The sequence below is a fragment of the Aegilops tauschii genome, chromosome 5, assembly GCF_002575655.3.
Source record: "Aegilops tauschii subsp. strangulata cultivar AL8/78 chromosome 5, Aet v6.0, whole genome shotgun sequence".
Lineage (NCBI taxonomy): Eukaryota > Viridiplantae > Streptophyta > Magnoliopsida > Poales > Poaceae > Aegilops > Aegilops tauschii.
In genome coordinates, this window is record NC_053039.3 from 258,012,554 (window position 1) to 258,032,262 (window position 19,709).

The window sequence follows — 19,709 nt, forward strand, 5'->3', positions numbered from 1 at the left end:
GACACGCGATCCAACGCGTCCCCATGCAGCCTGCCCTGAGAAGGAAACTCCGCCACCGGTTCCTGGGCCACGCACTGGGCCTCATACCCAGCACGCCTCGGGCCCAGGCCGGAATTCTCTTCCTCCGGCCCACCCAATCCTAGCAGCAGATTCAAACGAACCAGTCGCGCCGCCCGGATCGCTCCTGGACCGACGGCCGGCGGCGGCGGATGAACTACTGCCGGAGAAACCTTTTTCTTCTTCTTACGAGTGTTTTTCGTCCAACCATCCAATGAAAAAAATCTGATAATGTGGGTTGTGACAAATTTACCTTGGGGATGGGTCCTTTCCAAGGTTTGATCTTCATCGACGAGGGCTTGCCGAGAGCCGCCGGTCTTGGCTCCGCAACCCTCCTGTCTTTGCGCCCCTCGCCAGGCGCGAGCTTCATGAAAGATTCAGCAATTGGTGCCGTGAACCTAGATAGCATCTCGGGCGACTTTGGCTGCAGGACTCCAGGAGAGTCAAGCTCAGCATCATCGTCTTCTTCATCTTCATCGTCGGCTAGGACCCAAAACCTTCCTCCGATCTTTGGCTTAGGTATCGGGGCATCTGGTTCTGATGTTAGATCGACGACCTCGATCTGATCCTCCCCGCCCAAAGTCTCCTACAAGCATTCTTCAACAAAACGTTTCGAATTCATCGATATTCAAACGTGTACCTATGTGGATCTGCTCGTCGACGTCCAAGTACCGGCCGGCAAGAATATCGTGATCGCTATCTCATACCATCGTCCAACGTGACAGTGAATGCGCATATAGAAATCCATCTCTCCATGTCCCAGCCATCCGGCTATCCTCGAAACGGATCCGCCATCTGGCCGGAACCAAATGTTCTACCTCTTGATCTAGATCCATCTCGGAGTTGGATCCGCAGGCCAGCGCCTGGACCGATCGCGTAGACACCGGCGCCGGTTGTGGGGCCGGCGTGACCCCAGCGCTGGCGACGGCCGCGGCGGTGGTTCCGGTGGAGGCGGCAAGGTCGCCCCCCCCCCCCCCCCCCCCCCCCACCCCCCCTCCCTCATGCGCGGTCATCGCCGTCACCTTGGAACCATAAAAAATATTGTCGGAAGTGCCCTAAAATTAGAATACCAAATACATATCCTTAGATACATCACAAGACATATTTCACTATTGTACGTATTTGATATTATAGATATAAATAGTTTTCTCTATAAACTGGGTCAAACTTTGTAAGGTTTGACTTTTCAGAAAATCTATATGCACACATTATGAAACGGAGGGAGTACCAAGCGGGCAGGCGCGGTCAACCATCTTCAAATCATTCGGAAAGAAAAAACTGGCGCCAGATCATTGTTGAGATATAAAAAAGCTGAATCCATTACAAACTTTGGGTTCTCTTGTCCATTTGGTACCACAACACACACCAAACCCAGCAAGCGTACATGCCAACCGAATTAATGTCCAATCTGAACACCCTGAATGCGTGAACACGGCGTATGAAACTACTATCAATCAAGTTCTAAAATATTATCCTTTAAGTTTGGCAATGCATGAGCATGAATCGATCAGTCAATCAACCTTGGATGATTCTTGGTCGTTGTTCTCATCCATGGACGCCGACCGCCACCGTCGGCTCAGCATCCTGGGAAGCCGGATCACCGAGTTCACCCGAGCCACCCCCTCCAGCGCCCTCCACACCGCCGTCCCCTCCTCCGCCTCACCGCCGCCCAGAGCCTTGCGGAAACTCCCGGTGAACGACAGCACGGGTGCGTGAGGCGGCTTGGTCGTGCTGTCTTCCTCAGATGAAATGGCTGCTGGCTTCAGGAAGAGGCAGACGGCCGCGCAGTCATCCACCATCGACGTCGGGAACTTGCGCCGCCACGCGCGAACCGCCCGGTCCACGAGCTGCTTTGCCGCCTTTGAGCGGTCGGAGACCGACGAGACGATCTTGACCACCTCCTTGTTGGATAGCACGTCCCATATCTGCAACAATGTGTGATTAGATAAGATAAGAAGAGATAAAGGTGGAGACAAGTCCGCTTCAGTTAACAGTTGCTTGATATCTCAGTCTGATTATAAAAGATTTAAGCTATGTTATCTTAATTTCAGTTGCAATAGTACCAGAAACTGTTCTTAATTGAAGGAAGTTGGAGCATGATTGGAATGTAAGAGGAAAATCCAGAAAGAAATCCACTCTTGTTACCCCATCAGTGGCAAGCACCAAGAAGTCATCCTTTTCAGACAGCTTCCTGTAGTACACTTCGGGTGTGCAGATGAGCCCATGGTTCTTGAGGCAGAAGTCTCCGAAAGCCCTCGCCATGGCGAGGCCCGGCGCGTCCTGGTCTGGCAACCACAGCCTCGGCACGTCGGGCTCATCGTCCATTGCGAAGATTCTCCCCTTGCAACTCAGGATCCTCTCAGCCTCACCTATGACAAGTCCAGAAGATACATTGCAAGTTGCAGTTAACAGGTGTACATAACACGTATAGGCAGGTATCACATGAGAAATTCAGAGGCTGACCAGGAAGATCTGGCTTCAAGTCGGTGGTGATTTGCACCGAAACCGGGCGGCCCTTGCTGTCCCGCGCGCAAAGAACAGCGCGCGAATCGCCTAAATTGGCAATGATCAAGTGATCACCCTGTATACAAAAAATAGCAACGATCGAAATTTTCAAATATATTCCTAAATCTCAAGTGAACATCTCGGTCCTTTGGCCGAAATGCAAACTGGAATCACTGAAAGTCACTGAAATTCGGTAATTTCGGTAGGTGCTGAAAAACTGAAATTTAAAACCATGTATTACCTGCCTAACGACGGTGACAGCAGTGGTGCCACTGCAAATGCAGTCGATCCGGGAGTGCTGCCTCAGCTCCTCGTCGACGTCTTCGAACGCCTTCACGATCAAGCTCTTCCACGAGGACAGCAGCTGGTGCTCGTCGCTGGTGTCGCTGGACGAGGTGCAATCCGACTTGTCGAACGAGTCCACGTCCGCGTTGCTGTTGCTGGAGGGGGCGTCGTCTTCAGCTCTCGGTGCCAGGGAGGCGGACAGCTTCTTGGGAAGGGAGTCCCGGACATGCCGAGCGACGTCCCGGCCGAGGGGGCCGTGCCCGTCGAACACCCCGCAGAAGATCTGGCCCTTGTGCCCGGCGAAGTCCTGATCATCTTGACACATCAAGATTATCTTATGTCTCAAGTAAATTTGCACTTAATCTAGCAGCTAGACCATACTGATACTATCTGCCACGGATTTCAGTTGCTAATGCTGCATTCATGCTGATATTAGTACACTGGTCACTGGTGAGCAATAAATATGTCATGAGGCTAAGTAGAGTACGTACTACTATACATAGGAGATCTATGTAATCCAGGGCAATGGTGAGCAATCAAGATGGTGAGGTACATGTGCGGTGATTACAGAATCTCAGGTGTAGTGCAGGTTCCAAACTTTTTCAGTTTGAGCGAGGCTAGTAGCAGAGATGGACCTAGTACTACTGCAAAAAGCTGCCGATTCAACTTGCAGTGAAGAAAAGAACACATCTCCCATGGCTACAAGAAAGGGGAGGGAAGGAAAGGAAAGCTTGACCTTACCTGGCAGGCGGCCATGGCGTCCTGGTTGACGCCCTTCCAGCCTTGCTTGGTGTGCATGGACACCCCGGCGGCGCCGGCGAGCTGCTCCTGCAAGAAGTCGTCGTGCTTCCACGGGAACCACCCCTCCGTCTCCTCCAGCTCCCTCCCCCCTCCTTCCCTGCTGCAGCAGATCCCCATTGCCGCAGCCAAATCTCGGCAGCTACCTAGAACCTAGCTAGCTCGCTCCTGCAGCTGCAAGCAGAGGTGCACGGGACGGGATGGGCATCTCGGAGTTTAATGCGCGCGGGCGGGCGTGTGTGTGCGCGCGCGGGCGGGCGAGAGAGTGGGGTGAATTGGATGTTTATGTTGCCATTTATAGCGTTGGGGCGCCATTAATGGCGAGAGGACATGGGCGCCCCGTCCTGGAGGTAGATGGGGACGGACGCCGCTAATGGTGGTGACGCGGCCGCATTCAATGCTCCTCAGCAACTCTTGTTGCCTGTAGCTGTGGGCGCCAACGTGAGATGCCTGCCTCCTGCGCCCGTCGTCGTCTTCAATGCGCATCTCACTGGCTCTGGCTGGGCGTCAGAGGAGGCTCACCTGTCTCTCCATGAAAATCCTTGCGAGTTTGCAGCGCCATAACGCACTTGGTGCCGCTCGCCGCTCGCCTAACGTCCAGGAATTCTGAGCTCTAGCCAGTGTTGCAGGTGGCAGCGGTCGCTGCGACACGGGGGACCCTAGCCGCCCCTACTAGGAGCCCCCGCCGGCGGCCTCCCCCGCATCGCCGCCGCCAGAGGGCCGGCCGGCGAAGCCGGGCCGGGCCCCAGGAAGGTGGCGGCGGGGCGGATCTAGGTCCCCCGCGCCCCAACGACGCCCTCTCCCCCCCCCCCCCCCCCGCCTCCCCTTTTCGCCACGACGGTGGCGGATCCGGCCTGCCCGGGGCGGCTTGGCCCCGCTCCCCAGCCGGCCGCGCCCCCTCCCCCGCCTTCCTCGGCCGCCGCAGCTTCCCCTTCCCACGCGCCTCCCCTCCTCTGCCCGCGACCCGGTCTCCTTCCGGCGATTCTCGGGCTCCCCTCCCAGCTGCTGCTCGAGCCTGCAAGTTGACGGCGGCGGCCGGTTGCGGGGCATTCGCGGCCTACCCTCTCGTGCAGGCGGCCCCCTCGTCTCCCGCGGCCCTTCCCCTCCCCATGCCACGGTGGTGGCTCTCGCGTGGTGGCAGCGAGGTGTACTGTAACGTCCACGATGCGGCCATATCTCCCACGTGTCGAGGCACGACTTAGAGGCATAACCGCATTGTGGTTTTGTCGCAAGAAGGGTCATCTTCACACAATCCCATGAATGAACAAGATTGGGATAACGAGAGTTGGCTTACAATCGCCACTTCACAGAATACATAAATATAATTCATACATCATCCAAAATCCACACATAGACCGACTACGGTCAAATCCAAATGAAAACAAGATAACCCCAAATGCTAGATCCCCGATCGTCCCAACTGGGCTCCACTACTGATCATCAGGAAAATAAACATAGTAACGACCACGTTCCTCGTCGAACTCCCACTTGAGGTCGATTTCGTCATCTGCACTGGCATCGTCGGCACCTACAACTGTTTTGGTAGAATCTGTGAGTCACGAGGACTCAGCAATCTCATACCGCGAGATCAAGACTATTTAAGCTTATAGGAAAGGATGGTGTAATGAGGTGGAGCTGCAGCAGGCACTAAGCATATATGGTGGCTAACATACGCAAATGAGAGCGAGAAGAGAAGCAACGGAACGGTCGTCAACTAGTAATGACCAAGAAGTGATCCTGAACTCCTACTTACGTCATTCATAACTCAAACCGTGTTCACTTCCCGGACTCCGCCGAGAAGAGACCATCACGGCTACACACGCGGTTGATGTATTTTAATTAAGTCAAGTGACAAGTTCTCTACAACCGGACATTAACAAATTCCCATCTGCCTCATAACCGCGGGCACGGCTTTCGAAAGATAATACCCTGCAGGGGTGTCCCAACTTAGCCCATCATAAGCTCTCACGGTCAACGAAGGATAAACCTTCTCCCAGGAAGACCCGATCAGTCTCGGAATCCCGGTTTACAAGACATTTCGACAATGGTAAAACAAGACCAGCAAAGCTGCCCGAATGTGCCGACAAATCCCGATAGGAGCTGCACATATCTCGTTTTCAGGGCACACCGGATAAGCGAAGCGTACAGGTACCAACATAACCCAAGTTGCCCAGGGACGGTCCCGCACGGTGCTCTAGTTTGGACCAGCACTTAGAGGAACACTGGCCCGGGGGTTAAAATAAAGATGACCCTCGGGCTCGCGAAAACCCGGGGGAAAAGGCTTAGGTGGCAAATGGTAAAATCAAGGTTGGGCCTTGCTGGAGGAGTTTTATTCAAGGCGAACTGTCAAGGGGGTCCCATAAATCACCCAACCGCGTAAGGAACGCAAACTCAAGGAACATAATACCGGTATGACAGAAACTAGGGCGGTAAGAGTGGAACAAAACACCAGGCATAAGGCCGAGCCTTCCACCCTTTACCAAATATATAGATGCATTAATTAAATAAGAGATAGTGTGATATCCCAACATATCCATGTTCCAACATGGAAGCAACTTCAACTTCACCTGCAACTAGCAACGCTATAAGAAGGGCTGAGCAAAAGCGGTAACTTATCCAAACAACGGTTTGCTAGGAAAGGGTGGTTAGAGGCTTGACATGGCAGTATGGGAGGCATGATATAGCAAGTGGTAGGTAGCGCAGCATGGCAATAGAACGAACAACTAGCAAAGCAAAGATAGAAGTGATTTCGAGGGTATGGTCATCTTGCCTGCAAGGTTCTCAGAGTTGTCGAAAGCTTGATCCTCGTAAGCGTACTCAACAGGTTCTTCGTTCACGAACTCGTCTCCCGGATCTATCCAAAACAAGAACACAAGCAACGGAACCACAATCAATCACGAGAAATGCACAAGTAACATGATGCAAAACATGAATGATATGCAAGATATGATATGCGATGCATATGCGTGCTCCGGAAGGAAAAATGATGAATAAGGCAGTAACTTGGCAAACCAAGTATGCCACTGGAAAGATGAGATGATTTCGGTCGAAATCGATATAAAGATCACCGGAAACGGATGCACGGTTTGCAAACGGCAAGCAAAACAAGAAAGACACGAATCTGCGATTAACAGCATGATAGCACTTAGAATGCAACAAGTAACAATCCTACAGCACTCCAACGTAGCAACAAAGCATATGGAAGTAATCTACAGGAGATGCTTGACAAAAGATGAACACTGAGCTACGGCTAGATCATACCACAGCAGGTTCAAACAAGCATGGCAAAAGTGCAAAAGATAACAGGTTCACAGACTTAGTGAAATTACTGGACATGCCTGAAACAGCATCAGGTAACAATGTTCAGAGCACGAAATCAACATGCTACAGGAAATTAACATGGCAAAACAAGGCATGGCAGTATTCTAGTAAATGCATATGACAAAAGTCCCTTACTGACCATAAGCCAAAAAGGATCAGAAGATATGATGGCAACCATGTAAACATAGCAAGTTTCGTTAACAGGTTCCAGACTTGGCAGAAAACAGAGCATGGCAGAAACAGACATTATGAAGGCATCTTTGTGAGCTTGATGCACTCATCACAAAGCAATGCATGACAAAACAAGCATGCCTACAGCAAGATGGCATGTTTATGAAGCTATCCATGGCAAGAGAAAGTACATAGCATGTATGGATCAACTACAACAAGCTTGGAAAAATTGGATATCATGTAAACAATCTGCCAGAAATATTTTATAGCAAACGTAGAGCAATATTGAGTCATGCTATGGCTCTCCATAATTGCAAACAAGGGCATGAATGGATTAATTACAACAATATCTACAAAACACCCTTAATGAACATCTCCAAAAGGAGCATGGATCTCTCTGTAACCACATGGATACATAACAACAAAATAACAGCAGACAAAGACAGTAAATTTACCAAGTCCCTGAAATCAGAAACATCACGAAGCCTAGTTTGCATGCTTGTGCTAGTCACCACAGAGATCACAAAAATACATGTCATACACCTCTATAAAGATGGCATGGCATACAACAAAACACATGTAGAGCTCATGCCCATAAGATGCACAGATTAAGTGCAACCAAAATAACAAATCCTCAAGTTCTGATAAGTAACAGCAGACAACAGCAACTAGCACTCTTGTACCAGAGATTTGGGCTTCAAGATGGACTCAAATGAACATGGCGCAATGTAACAAAATGAAGAGCACCGCGAGGCGAACATTTCGATATATTACACGCACGAAAAGGAGCTATATGCAGAGAGTTATGATGCGATAAACAGGTGCACATATTGTAAAAGTTACAGGACAGAGAAATTCGAGAGGGGGAAAAAGAGTCAACCGTAGGCGACGGGATCTGGATCGGGCCGAAGCTCGCCGGAGTTCCTGCCGGCGAGGGAGGAAGGGAGGCCGGCCGACCGAAGGGAGGAGGCGTCGAGGTCGGGGAGGAGGCGCCGGACGGGGAGGGAGGCGCCGGGCGCGCGGCGGCGGCGGACTGCACCGGCGACGAGGTGACGACGGCGGCGAGGCGGCGCCGGCGGGGAGGAAGGCGGCGAGGCGGCGGGCGGGCGCCGGCGCGCGGCGATGGAGGCGACGGGCGCGCGGGCGAGGCACGGGCCCGCGGGGGCCGTACGCGGGCTCCCCGGGCTGCGTTGTACGGGCGGCGGCGGGCTGCCACGTGGCAGGCGCGGACTGGCTGCGGGGCGGCGGTGGAGAAACGTCCGGCGCCGGGCGGACGTGTCCGGCGCGCGGAGGGAGAGGTGTTGAGGATATAGACCTTAGAGTCACCCGCCAGAAGGGGCCGGGTTACTCATAATGGTCATCGCCAGAAGCCCGGCGACAAGCTTGAAGACGGTGGGCCAAAGATGGGCTTAAGACCCGGATATGGCTTAAGGCCCGTAGTTACAACCATCATTATGGTAGAACTTGTAGTGTAAGGCAAGAATAGTTGAGAGTCCGAGCCGGACACTCTTATGAGCCGGCCGGGACTCTGAGAGCCGCTGGGCGTCAACCTCTCTATATAAAGGGACGACCCGGCAGCGGTTTAGGGACAGGAAAGAAAGATCTCATCGAGAGCCGGGTATAGCAGTTAAGCTCCCTGGTCATCGAAACCCTAATCAATACCACCTCAACTGGACGTAGGCTTTTACCTTCACCGTAAGGGGCCGAACCAGTATAAACCCTCGTGTTCCTTGTCCCGTTAACCCCTTCAAGCTTCCTAGCGGCTATGGCTCCACGACTAAGTCCTAGCTTGAGGACATCTGCCGTGACAATTCGACGACAGCTGGCGCCCACCGTGGGGCCAGCGCACGGTGGATTTGAGTTCTTGAAGGGCAGCTTCGAAGGGCTCAAGGGATACGCTGTGGGCCAGATGACCAAGAGTCGTCGCGGCAAGCTCTACATCGACGATGCAAGCTGGGGCCCCGACGCCGGGTCAATTGAGTACGGGTACCGGGTCCCCTTCGGCGGAATTCATGTTTTCATTGGCAAGATGGGCGAGCTGGGCCCTGAGCCGGATCTCTGCGCCGATTTCATCGAGACGGCTCAGCGTGCACGACCCGCCCGGGCCCTGCCTGCCTTAAAACATGCTTTTGTGGGATGTATCCATGGAGGGCTCTCTGATAGATCTGGATCTGGTGATGAGACGGCCGCCGGCTCTGACGGCGAGTCGTCCACAGATGAGTCAAACTCGTTGTATCAACTTCAAGATGGCAGGCTCATGGGTTGTTCCGATGGTGACAGTATTCCGGACCCGTTTGAGCCGCCAAGCCGGGTTGGAATCTTCATGGCCGGTGTGCAGCCTGTTCAGAACCTTGCGGCTGGAACGGGAAACCCGGTGCCCTCGCCGGCTCAGGTGCTGATGGATCTCACGGACAAGATGACGGCCCTGTTGATCTCCGCGGTTGACCCGGCGGATCAAGCTCAGCATGATGCGGAGGTGGCGCAGTTAAAGTTAGATCTAGTGAAAGCTAAGGAGGATCTGGCAGCGGAAGGGATCAGGATGGCTGCGGAGAGGGCGGCTCTCGACGCCCAAACTCAGTTGATCCAGGCGCAGTCCTTCCGGCTCACGATGGATCAGAACGCGTCCAATGAGGTCATGAGAAGGAGGCATCAAAAGGCCCAATCTCGACTCCCTCCGGTTTACGATCCTCGAAACCTCTTCAACACGCCAGGTGCAGGGTCTAGTAACCCGCCAGGGATCATAGTGCCCGGGTCTGGGAACCCTATTCAGCCGCAAGTGATGGGGCCTCCCCGGGTGAGCCCTGCCCCGCCTCAGTATGTGCCAATACCACCGGGTCATTATGCTAACCCGCTGGAGAACATGGTAGCCGCAGTAGCGCGGCTGGCGGCCCTCCCAATTGACGGCGACTCTCCGACGGCTATTGAAACCCGCCGGGTAAGGGAACTCCTTCAGACAGCACTGGCGCAGCAAGAGGCGTACTCCTACAGCCGGGACAGGATCCACTCGACCCCTCGTCCAGGCCGGAGCCCGAGTTATAGTAGACACATGGTCTCAGCGACCGGCTCAACTAATGTCCGACGCCATGACCCGCCCCCTGGCCATGGCCCGGTTCATAACGGAGCCTTTCACGTAGCAGACCAAGACAGAGCGTGGCAAGAGGCGGAGCAGGTGCCTCAGTTGACGGCTTACCAGACTCCCCCGGCTTATCTGACGACTTCCGTCGACGTGGGTATCCCTACCAGGACTGGAGGTGTCCCTTGTTTAGTGCCAGCTCTCCGCAATGAGCGTCTACCAAAGGACTTCAAAGGCCCTAGGAAGGTGCCTAATTACACGGCTGACTTACAACCCGCAGCCTGGATCGAAAGTTACGAGATGGCCATGGAACTGCTGGAGGTCAGTGAAGCGGCGATGGCCAAGTACTTCACCATGATGTTGGATGGGACTGCCCGCACTTGGTTGAAAGGGCTACCACCGAATTCCATCGGGTCTTGGGCTGAGCTGAAGGCCCGGTTCATCCAAAATTTCAAAGATACCTGTAGGCAGTCTATGTCAATTGTGGATTTGACTAACTGCAAGCAGCAGGAGGGTTAGTCTACGACACATTGGGTTCGCCGGGTTAAGGAGATAATACATTCATCTGATAAGATGGATGCCGGCTCTGCGGTCTTAATGTTGGAACAGAATTGTCGTTTTCTGCCCCTGAAGATGAAACTCGGGCGGCTTAAGCGCGACTGCAGTGATATGGGTACGCTGATGGCGGCTCTCGTCAAGTACGCCGATTCTGATAGTACCAAGGACCCCGCTTCAGATGATGAAAGGACAGGGAAGGGAAATAAGAACGGCAATGGCAAGGGTCCTCAGCATAACCCGGGGAGCCAAGGAGGTGGCAAGCGCAAGGCCAATGGCAGCCTAGAGTTCGTAGCCAACGCCAGCTCACAGGGTAATAACCAGCGATGCAAGGGGAGGCCCCCTCCCCGAGCCGGCGGGTCAGGCCCAACGCTGGAGCAGCTGTTGAATGAGCCTTGTCCAAGGCATGGCTCTAGAGAGAAGCCAGCTACTCATCTATGGAAGGATTGTGCAATCATGAAGGCCTTTAAGAATTCCAACGCCTTTAACGGCAATAATGGCCCGGGCGGTGGCTCAGGCGCCGGCGGCTTTCATGGCCCGGGCGGCGGTTCAACTTCTAATCCTCAGAACGGTCAAGGGGGTTTAATCAGCAGTCTGGCCAGGGTGATCAACAGCAGCAGGGAGGTTATCAGACCAATCCAAAGCAGCTTAGCGGTGGACAGTATCATGTGTTCACCACCAGTCTGTGTAAGCGAGATCAGAAGCTTCATAAGAGGGCTGTGAATGCTGTTGAGCCGGCGGTTCCACGCTACTTGCGGTGGTCTGAGCAGCCTATAGTGTGGAGTAGGGAGGATCACCCTCCCCGGGTGGATAATCCGGGTCACTTGGCCTTGGTGGTGGCTCCTCAGGTGGGAGGATATAAGTTCACTAAGGTGCTCATGGATGGAGGTAGCAGCATCAACATCCTCTATTATGAGATGTTCCGTCGTATGGGGTTGATTGATAAGAACCTCAGCCAGTCAAACACTATTTTCCATGGTGTGGTACCTGGTAAGTCGGCTTATCCAGTCGGCAAGATCGAGTTGGAAGTGGCCTTTGGAGATGAGCACAACTACAGGGTGGAAAAATTGACCTTTGAGGTGGTCAAGATAAGAAGTCCGTACCATGCCATATTTGGGCGGCCGGCTTACGCCAAGTTCATGGCACGGCCGTGTTACGTGTATTTACAGCTCAAGATGCCGGGTCATAATGGGACCATTACGGTTCACGGCAGCCGGAAGGTGGCCCTGGAGTGTGAGGAAGGCGATGCAGCTTATGCAGAATCTGTTTGTGCAACAGAGGAGTTGAAGTTTTACAAAGACAACGTTGACCCAACAGATATGACCTCTCTGAAAAAGCCGATTACGGAGCATGAGCCGGCAATGAAATTTAAGTCGGCTGATGAGACTAAACTTGTTGATTTTGTTCCAGGAGATTCATCGCAGCAGTTTAGCATCAGTGCCAGTCTGGATCCAAAATAGGAAAGCGCGCTCATCGAGTTCATCCGTGAGAATAGGGACATTTTTGCATGGAAGCCGTCTGACATGCCAGATGTACCTAGAGAACTCGCTGAGCACACTCTCAATGTTGATCCAAAATTTAAGCCGGTCAGGCAGTTCCTTCGGCGGTTTAATGAAGAGAGGCGGAAAGCTATTGGTGAAGAGGTGGCCCGGCTCTTGGCGGCCGGGTTTATCATTGAAGTCTTTCACCCAGAATGGTTAGCTAACCCGGTGCTCGTACTCAAGAAGAACGGCACTTGGCGGATGTGTGTGGACTACACGGACTTAAACAAGGCGTGTCCGGCTGATCCTTTTGCCCTTCCCCGTATTGATCAAATTATTGATGCTACGGCAGGTTGTGAGCGCTTAAGTTTCTTGGATGCTTATTCCGGATATCATCAGATTAAAATAGCAGTTAAGGACCAGGAGAAGACGGCGTTCATCACTCCCTTTGGAGCCTTCTGCTATGTGTCCATGCCCTTTGGACTCAAGAGCGCACAGGCGACTTATCAGCGTTGCGTGCAGAACTGTCTTCATAACCAGATTGGGCGCAATGTTCATGCTTATGTGGATGATATTGTGGTTAAATCCAGGAAGGAGGAAACCCTGATAGATGATCTGAGGGAAACCTTTGATAATCTCCGGGTCTACAAGATGATGCTTAACCCGGCCAAGTGTGTTTTTGGTGTTCCTGCAGGCAAACTCTTGGGTTTCTTGGTTTCTAACAGAGGCATTGAAGCTAACCCGGAGAAGATCAAGGCCATCACCTCCCTGGCTAAGCCGGCATGTATAAATGACGTCCAGCGCTTGGCGGGTCGCATCGCTGCTTTGAGCCGGTTTATAAGCCGTTTGGGTGAGAAGGCCATGCCATTATATCAGTTGATGAAGAAAACTTATGACTTTGTCTGGAATGATGCAGCTAATACTGCTTTTGAGGATTTGAAGAGGCAGCTGGCAGAGCCCCCAGTCCTTGCTGCTCCGGTTGACAAGGAGCCTTTATTGCTGTATGTGGCTGCTAACACACGAGCCGTCAGTGTGGCCGTGGTGGTGGAGCGCAAGGAAGAGGGTAAGGAGCATCCGGTTCAGCGGCCGGTTTATTATGTCAGCGAAGTACTCATTGAGTCCAAGCAGCGGTATCCGCATTGGCAGAAGCTTGTTTATGGTGTGTTCATGGCAAGCCGGAAGCTTAAGCATTATTTCCAGGGTCACCCCATCACTGTGGTCAGTTCTGCCCCCCTTGGAGATATCATTCAAAACAGAGAGGCCACAGGGAGAGTGGCTAAGTGGGCTATAGAGCTCGGACCTCATGGTCTGAAATACGTGCCACGCACTGCTGTTAAATCTCAGGCCTTGGTGGATTTCATCAATGATTGGACGGAGTTACAAGTGCCCGAACAAAAGCCGGACAACACATACTGGACTATTCACTTCGATGGGTCCAGGCAATTGGAGGGCTCGGGGGCTGGAGTCGTATTGGCTTCCCCTAAAGGTGACAAGTTTCATTATGTGCTACGATTGATGTTTCCTTGCACCAACAATGCAGCTGAATACGAGGCCTTGCTCCACGGTCTTCGGATGGCTAAGGAGATGAGCTTGAGCCGGGTAAGGTGCTTCGGCGACTCAGACTTGGTGGCTCAACAAGTATCAGGAAAGTGGGACTCCAAGGACCCTCTCATGGCGGCTTATCGCCGCGAAGTTGATGCCATTGCTGGGCACTTTCAGGGTTACCAAGTAGAGCACATCGATCGCAGGAAGAACGAGGCGGCTGATGCTTTAAGCCGGCTGGGCTCTCAGCGAAAACCGGTGCCGCCTAATACTTTTCTGGACGTCCTGTATAACCCTTCTGTTAAGTTGCCTACAGAGGAAAACTTGGCTGTCCCTGACCCGGAGGCACGACTGGTGGCGGCTCTCCACATCATACCGGACTGGACAGTGCCCTATTTGGCTTACATGACCCGGGAAGATTTGCCTGAGGATGAAACTTTGGCCAGACAAATAATCCGGCGGTCTAAGTCAATGGTTGTCATCAATGGTGAGTTGCATCGCCGCAGTGTTACGGGAGCGTTCCAGCGTTGTGTCTCCCCTGAGGAAGGCCAAGAGATCTTGCGCGAGATTCATGAAGGGGATTGTGGCCATCACGCCGGCTCAAAGTCTCTTGTAGCCAAGGCTTTTCGTCATGGTTTTTATTGGCTGACGGCTCATGCTGATGCAGAGGACTTGGTCAGTAAATGTGATGGTTGCCAAAGGTTCTCGCGACGGGCTCATGTGCCGGCTCAGGAGCTGAGGATGATCCCAATTACTTGGCCCTTTGCGGTCTGGGGGCTTGATATGGTTGGGCCTTTTAAAAGGTCCAAGGATAAGAAGACCCACCTCTTGGTGGCAGTTGACAAATTTACCAAGTGGGTTGAAGCGGAGCCAGTTAGCAAGTGTGATGCAGCCACGGCGGTTCAATTTATGAAAAAGGTGATTTTTCGCTTTGGCTTTCCGCACAGCATTATAACTGACAATGGTACCAATCTATCCAAAGGCGCCATGGAGGAGTTTTGTCAATGAGAGCATATCCGACTTGATGTTTCATCAGTGGCTCATCCTCAATCCAATGGTCAAGCTGAGAGGGCTAATCAGGAGATTCTGAAGGGCATCAAGCCCCGGCTTTTGGTCCCTTTGCAACGGACGCCGGGTTGTTGGGTGGAGGAGTTGCCCTCCGTGTTATGGAGCATCAACACTACTCCTAACAGGTCTACAGGTTTCACGCCTTTCTTCATGGTTTATGGGGCAGAAGCAGTCCTCCCCAGTGACATCCGTCATGACTCGCCTCGCGTGGCGGCTTATGTTGAGGCGGATAATGAACAGGCGCGCCAAGATGCTCTTGACTTGTTGGACGAACAGCGTGATGTGGCAGTAGCTCGCTCAGCGATTTACCAACAAGACCTGCGCCGTTATCATAGTCGCCGGGTTAAATCCCGGGTCTTCCAGGAAGGCGATCTCGTGCTCCGGCTCATCCAAGATCAAACAGATGCGCACAAGCTATCCCCGCCTTGGGAAGGGCCTTTTGTTGTCAGCAAGAATTTGCACAACGGGTCATATTACCTCATTGACATTCGGGAGCACAAAGATTCACGTAAGTCGGAGGAAGAGACCCGTCGGCCGTGGAATATAGCTCAGCTTCGACCTTACTACACTTGAGCCACCGGCTCTCATAATGTACATATTTCTCTAAGCCATGTATATATTATGATAAGCAATAAAACAGGACCTCTGTCCTTTTTTCCTCCTCCAAAGATGAATGTGTTGTTTTCATTACAAGATCATGTGATAACTTGAAGGAGGATCCGGCTTATGATCGTATTCGAATCTAGCCATACACAATATAGTCACTTGGGGGCTTCCTGTTCAAACATAGGTCGTATTCGAACCAAAGAGAACATAGCTGTCGATACCCATTTGATTGGCAAAGTGCCGAGCTCATTGGGGAGTTTTCTTTGATCATATTTGAATCATAGTTTAACCTCTTTGGGAACCGACGTGGATCGTATTCGAATCAGCGTCGTTAAACAATTCGTAAAGTCATTTGGGGGCTTCCTGTTCAAACATGGGTCGTATTCGAACCAAAGAGAACATAGCTGTCGGTACCCTCTTGATTGGCATCGCCACACCCACTGGGGGCTATATGATCGTATTCAAATCCTAGCATAACCCCTTTGGGACGGGTCTCTGGTCGTATTCGAACCGGAAGCCCCTAAGTTTTTCTGATTTATAGCGAGTTCTTCTGATTATTTCAAGTATGCACGGCGGGTCTCACTTTGTCGGCTTAACTTTGACTTATGGTACTAGTCGAATACAATCGGTGTTATTAAGACTGGTAAACCGGAATTGAGGTACCAACCTTATTACCCGGGTTATATAAGCCGGAAGTGTGCTTGCAGGCCGGTAAGTGTGTTATTACGGCTATATCCAGGACATAATTGAGGACTAGTCTTTTTTGATTTATATTCCGGGTTATATGTCTAAAACTATGATTCTCAGTGCGGTAAGCCGCCTAGAGACTTGTGATTTGTCTTTCTATGCAGGATAGTTAAAGGCAACTATTTGAGCTTACGGAAAATGAATGATTGATTATGACCCGGGGAAATATAAAGGAGGCAACTTCAATGGACTTCAGCATTCAACGCGTGCACGATGGCACGGCAAAGTTAAAGTGTTGGTCCTACTCTATTACAAGACTCATCGAGTCCAAAAGGGTGAAGCATTGTTTAATAAGCCGCCTACAGAGTCACGATGCTTGCTGGATTGAAGTCTCCGGCTCATCCCTCTCCTCTCCTCCGGCTGTTCCCAAGACCTGGAAAGTTGACGTCTTCCAGTCAATGCCGCTCAGAGCTTCAAATTGAGCTTCCTCGTCAATTAACCCGGCCGGGTCAATCTCCGGGGCGAAGGTGTGCTTACGAGCTGGCGGGACTAAGCTGATGGCTTCATAACGCGGAGTGGGGATCCTCTAATTTTCTGCATTGTAACCCGGCTGGTACTTGGTCAGATCCGTGTCATTTCCAATCAGAGTGGCCACCGGGCGTACGATCTTCACGCAGGCTGCGAAGTCCTTTTGGTCGAAGGCGGTGCCGTCTTCCTTCAAGCTGGGATAGCCAAGGGCAATGTCCGCCGGGTCTAGTTATGGAAGGAACGCCTTGGCCCGGCTCAGAGCAGCTATGGCTCCGGCTCTTGCAGAGGCCCGTCGCAGCTCTTGGACACGTTGAGGAAGAACGGCGAGCCGGCAAAGAACTTCCGCCAGGTGAGTCGGCACCTCATTGGATAGGGCCACCACAGCCAAAGCACGCTGTGACCCGGTGTAGAGTTGCTCCACCAGGGTGTACACGGCCTTCAGCTTGGTTACCACACTTTGGTTGAGGTTGGCGCTTCTGGGACCTGTTTAACAGAATAAGATAAGCCGCCGACAAGGATGAGTTATGAGATATAAAGATTATAAACTTGATGAAAGCCGGTGAAATGACTTACCGAAGATTGCGGCAACCATCTGGGACACTTGGCGCTTTAAGCTGGAGAGTTCAGCGGTCTTCTCTGTTAGAGCCTTCTCCGCCTGTTCGGCCCGGTTCACCAGAGTAGCCTTTTCTTCGGCCCAAGCTTTCCGTTTAGCGTCAAAGTCCGTCTTCAGCTTTTCTTGCGCAGCAATACTGGACACAAATTTGGCATTGGCCTTCCGGGTCTCAGTTTCTTGCGTCCTCAGGCGGGTCTTCAGATCGGAGATGTTAGCTTCAAACTTCTTGCAAGCAGCCTGCATAATTTCCGGGTTATAGGATGAACAGTTATTATGCAATTTTAAAGTCCCAAGCACTTTCCAAGCAAAGACACTTGGCACTTGGGGGCTAATGCATACCGAACGTTTCTATTTACAAATTGCCGGTTCAAGTGAGTAAGTCGGAACTTAAGTCTACAACATATTCAATCATAAGTTGTCGACTTGGGGGCTAGCATGGTAAAGATAATTATGTAGTAAAGCAAGAAGAGTGATACCTCAGACTTCTGTTGAATCTGATTCACCATGTCGATCTCTAAGTCCCGGCTCTTGTGCACCTGACTGACATAGCCGGAGACGATCTCTCCGATGTTCAGATTGTCGTAGTTGGTGAGGTCCAGATTAGCCCGGCGGCGCCCTAGCAACTCCTCCTTGGCGGAGCACTTGGCCAGCGCAGTAGGTCTCCCCGGCTCAACAAACTCCGTCCGGGTGATTACCACGTCCGGGTCATTGACCGGGTGAGCCAGGCTGGAGGTCTCCGGGTTAGCAGAAGCTTCTTGAGGTTCTTGAGCTGAAGGGGCAGAGGCAACTGACGTTTCTTGAGCTGCAACCTCCGGTTCAGGCAAGTCCGGCTCTTCGACCGGCTTGTTCTTCTTCGCCCGCTTGCTGAGCTTTGCCTGGGCACTGAAAGGACAAAAAGGTTAGTACAAAAGTATGAGTAAAGATAAGCACAACAAGAGATGATTATCATTACCCGGGTACGGTCTTGAAGGCCGGCAGGTTTGATTGCATCGAGTCACCAGAAGAGGGTGAGGTTTCCTGATAGTTTGAATCGGAGGAATTGAGCGGTTGACGTATAACACCCGCCAAAGGATGAAAATGGTACAAGTGTGAGATAACCTCGGTCCGGCATTTCCTCGACGCGTCAGGTAAACCGGAGGAGAGGTCAGCGTCCTTGTTGGTCCGGGTGTGCCGCCGGCTCTCATGAGTCTGTCGCTTCAAAAGAAATTGAGGATCTTGATAAGCTAAAGGATGTGAAAATCTTACTTTCCGGGTTACCCTTCGGACTTTCAGCCTTGGCAAGGGCTCCGAGTCGGAGGAAAGTGACATTACCTCTTCAACCACCGGGTTACTTGCTCCGGTGTCATCCTGTTGAAGAACAGTATTGATAAGGTGGACAAAAATAAACAACAAATACAACAAGAGCTTACAGGTTCAGGGGTTACCTCTGACTCGGAGCTGTCGCTTAGTTGCAGCAACTCTGAAGCAGTAGGCCTACTTCCCTTCTTGCGGGGAGAGGCTCTCTTGGCGGCTTTCTTCGCTTTCCTGGCCTTCTTGGCCGCCTCATGGTCATATTTGACCTTCCAGAATTAGTCATCAGCCTGAAAAATACAATGACGATTTCTTAAGGTTCGGATGAAAGTTGTCTACAGGCGAAAATAAGATGTTCAGGTCAGCGGCTTACCGCTGGGGCCGGGTTGGTCTTGCAGAAGGGGCTTAAGCCGGTCCTCCCGCAATCTGCCAAGCTCTCGTTCAAGAGAGCCTTGGTCATGTCCTCGGCAACATCTTCAGGAAGATCGTTGCGGCTGTGTCGCAGGGCGTCATCTTTCCGGCCTGTGTACTCACACATTAAGCCGGGGCGGCGGCTCAAGGGGATCACCCGCCACGAGATCCAGACCCTGACCAGATCAATTCCATTGAGACCATTGCCCAGGAGAGCCTTGATCTTGTTAATAGTGGGGAGCAGAGGTTGGCGCTCCGCTTGAGTCAGCTTGTCTGACAGAGGGTGTGTTGTTTCCAGACGCGAGGGGCGAAAGCCGGGCAGCGGATTCTCGTCAGCCGGCGACATGTCTTGGCAATAGAACCACGTCTGGTTCCAGTCCTTTGGGTGGCTTGGCGGCTCGGCGTAAGGGAAAAGGCAGTCTCTCCGTCGCTGAATGGAGATGCCACCAAGTTCCAAGGTTGGCCCGTTGGCGCACTCGTTCTGACGGTTCAGGTAGAAAAGCTCTCTGAAGAGCAGCAAGCTAGGCTCTTCTCCAAGGTAGACTTCGCAGAACACTTGGAAGTTGCATATATTGGACACAGAATTGGGTCCTATGTCTTGTGGCTGCAGATCAAAGAAGTTTAGCACATCTCTAAAAAACTTTGAGCCGGGCGGTGCGAAGCCCCGGCTCATGTGATCCGCAAAAATCACTACCTCCCCGTCCTTTGGCTGTGGTCT

The 19,709-nt window shown here is 52.2% G+C and overlaps 2 protein-coding genes across 2 annotated transcripts; both read right to left on the reverse strand.

The window, feature by feature from the left end:
- Window positions 1-1,320: 1,320 nt before the first annotated feature.
- On the reverse strand, window positions 1,321-3,983 carry LOC109735535 (probable protein phosphatase 2C 73). The gene is made up of 5 exons (XM_020294755.4): window positions 3,589-3,983; window positions 2,804-3,154; window positions 2,521-2,638; window positions 2,203-2,426; window positions 1,321-1,982 (listed from the first exon to the last, which is right to left on the reverse strand). The coding sequence occupies exons 1-5, from the start codon at window positions 3,763-3,765 to the stop codon at window positions 1,569-1,571; spliced, it is 1,284 nt and encodes a 427-aa protein (XP_020150344.1). The 5' UTR covers window positions 3,766-3,983; the 3' UTR covers window positions 1,321-1,568.
- Window positions 3,984-16,371: 12,388 nt separating this feature from the next.
- On the reverse strand, window positions 16,372-18,665 carry LOC141023383 (uncharacterized). The gene is made up of 5 exons (XM_073500191.1): window positions 18,389-18,665; window positions 18,243-18,307; window positions 17,767-18,172; window positions 17,251-17,527; window positions 16,372-17,160 (listed from the first exon to the last, which is right to left on the reverse strand). Exons 1-5 carry the CDS (start codon window positions 18,596-18,598, stop codon window positions 16,907-16,909), a joined length of 1,212 nt encoding a protein of 403 aa, XP_073356292.1. The 5' UTR covers window positions 18,599-18,665; the 3' UTR covers window positions 16,372-16,906.
- Between the last annotated feature and the right edge of the window lie 1,044 nt (window positions 18,666-19,709).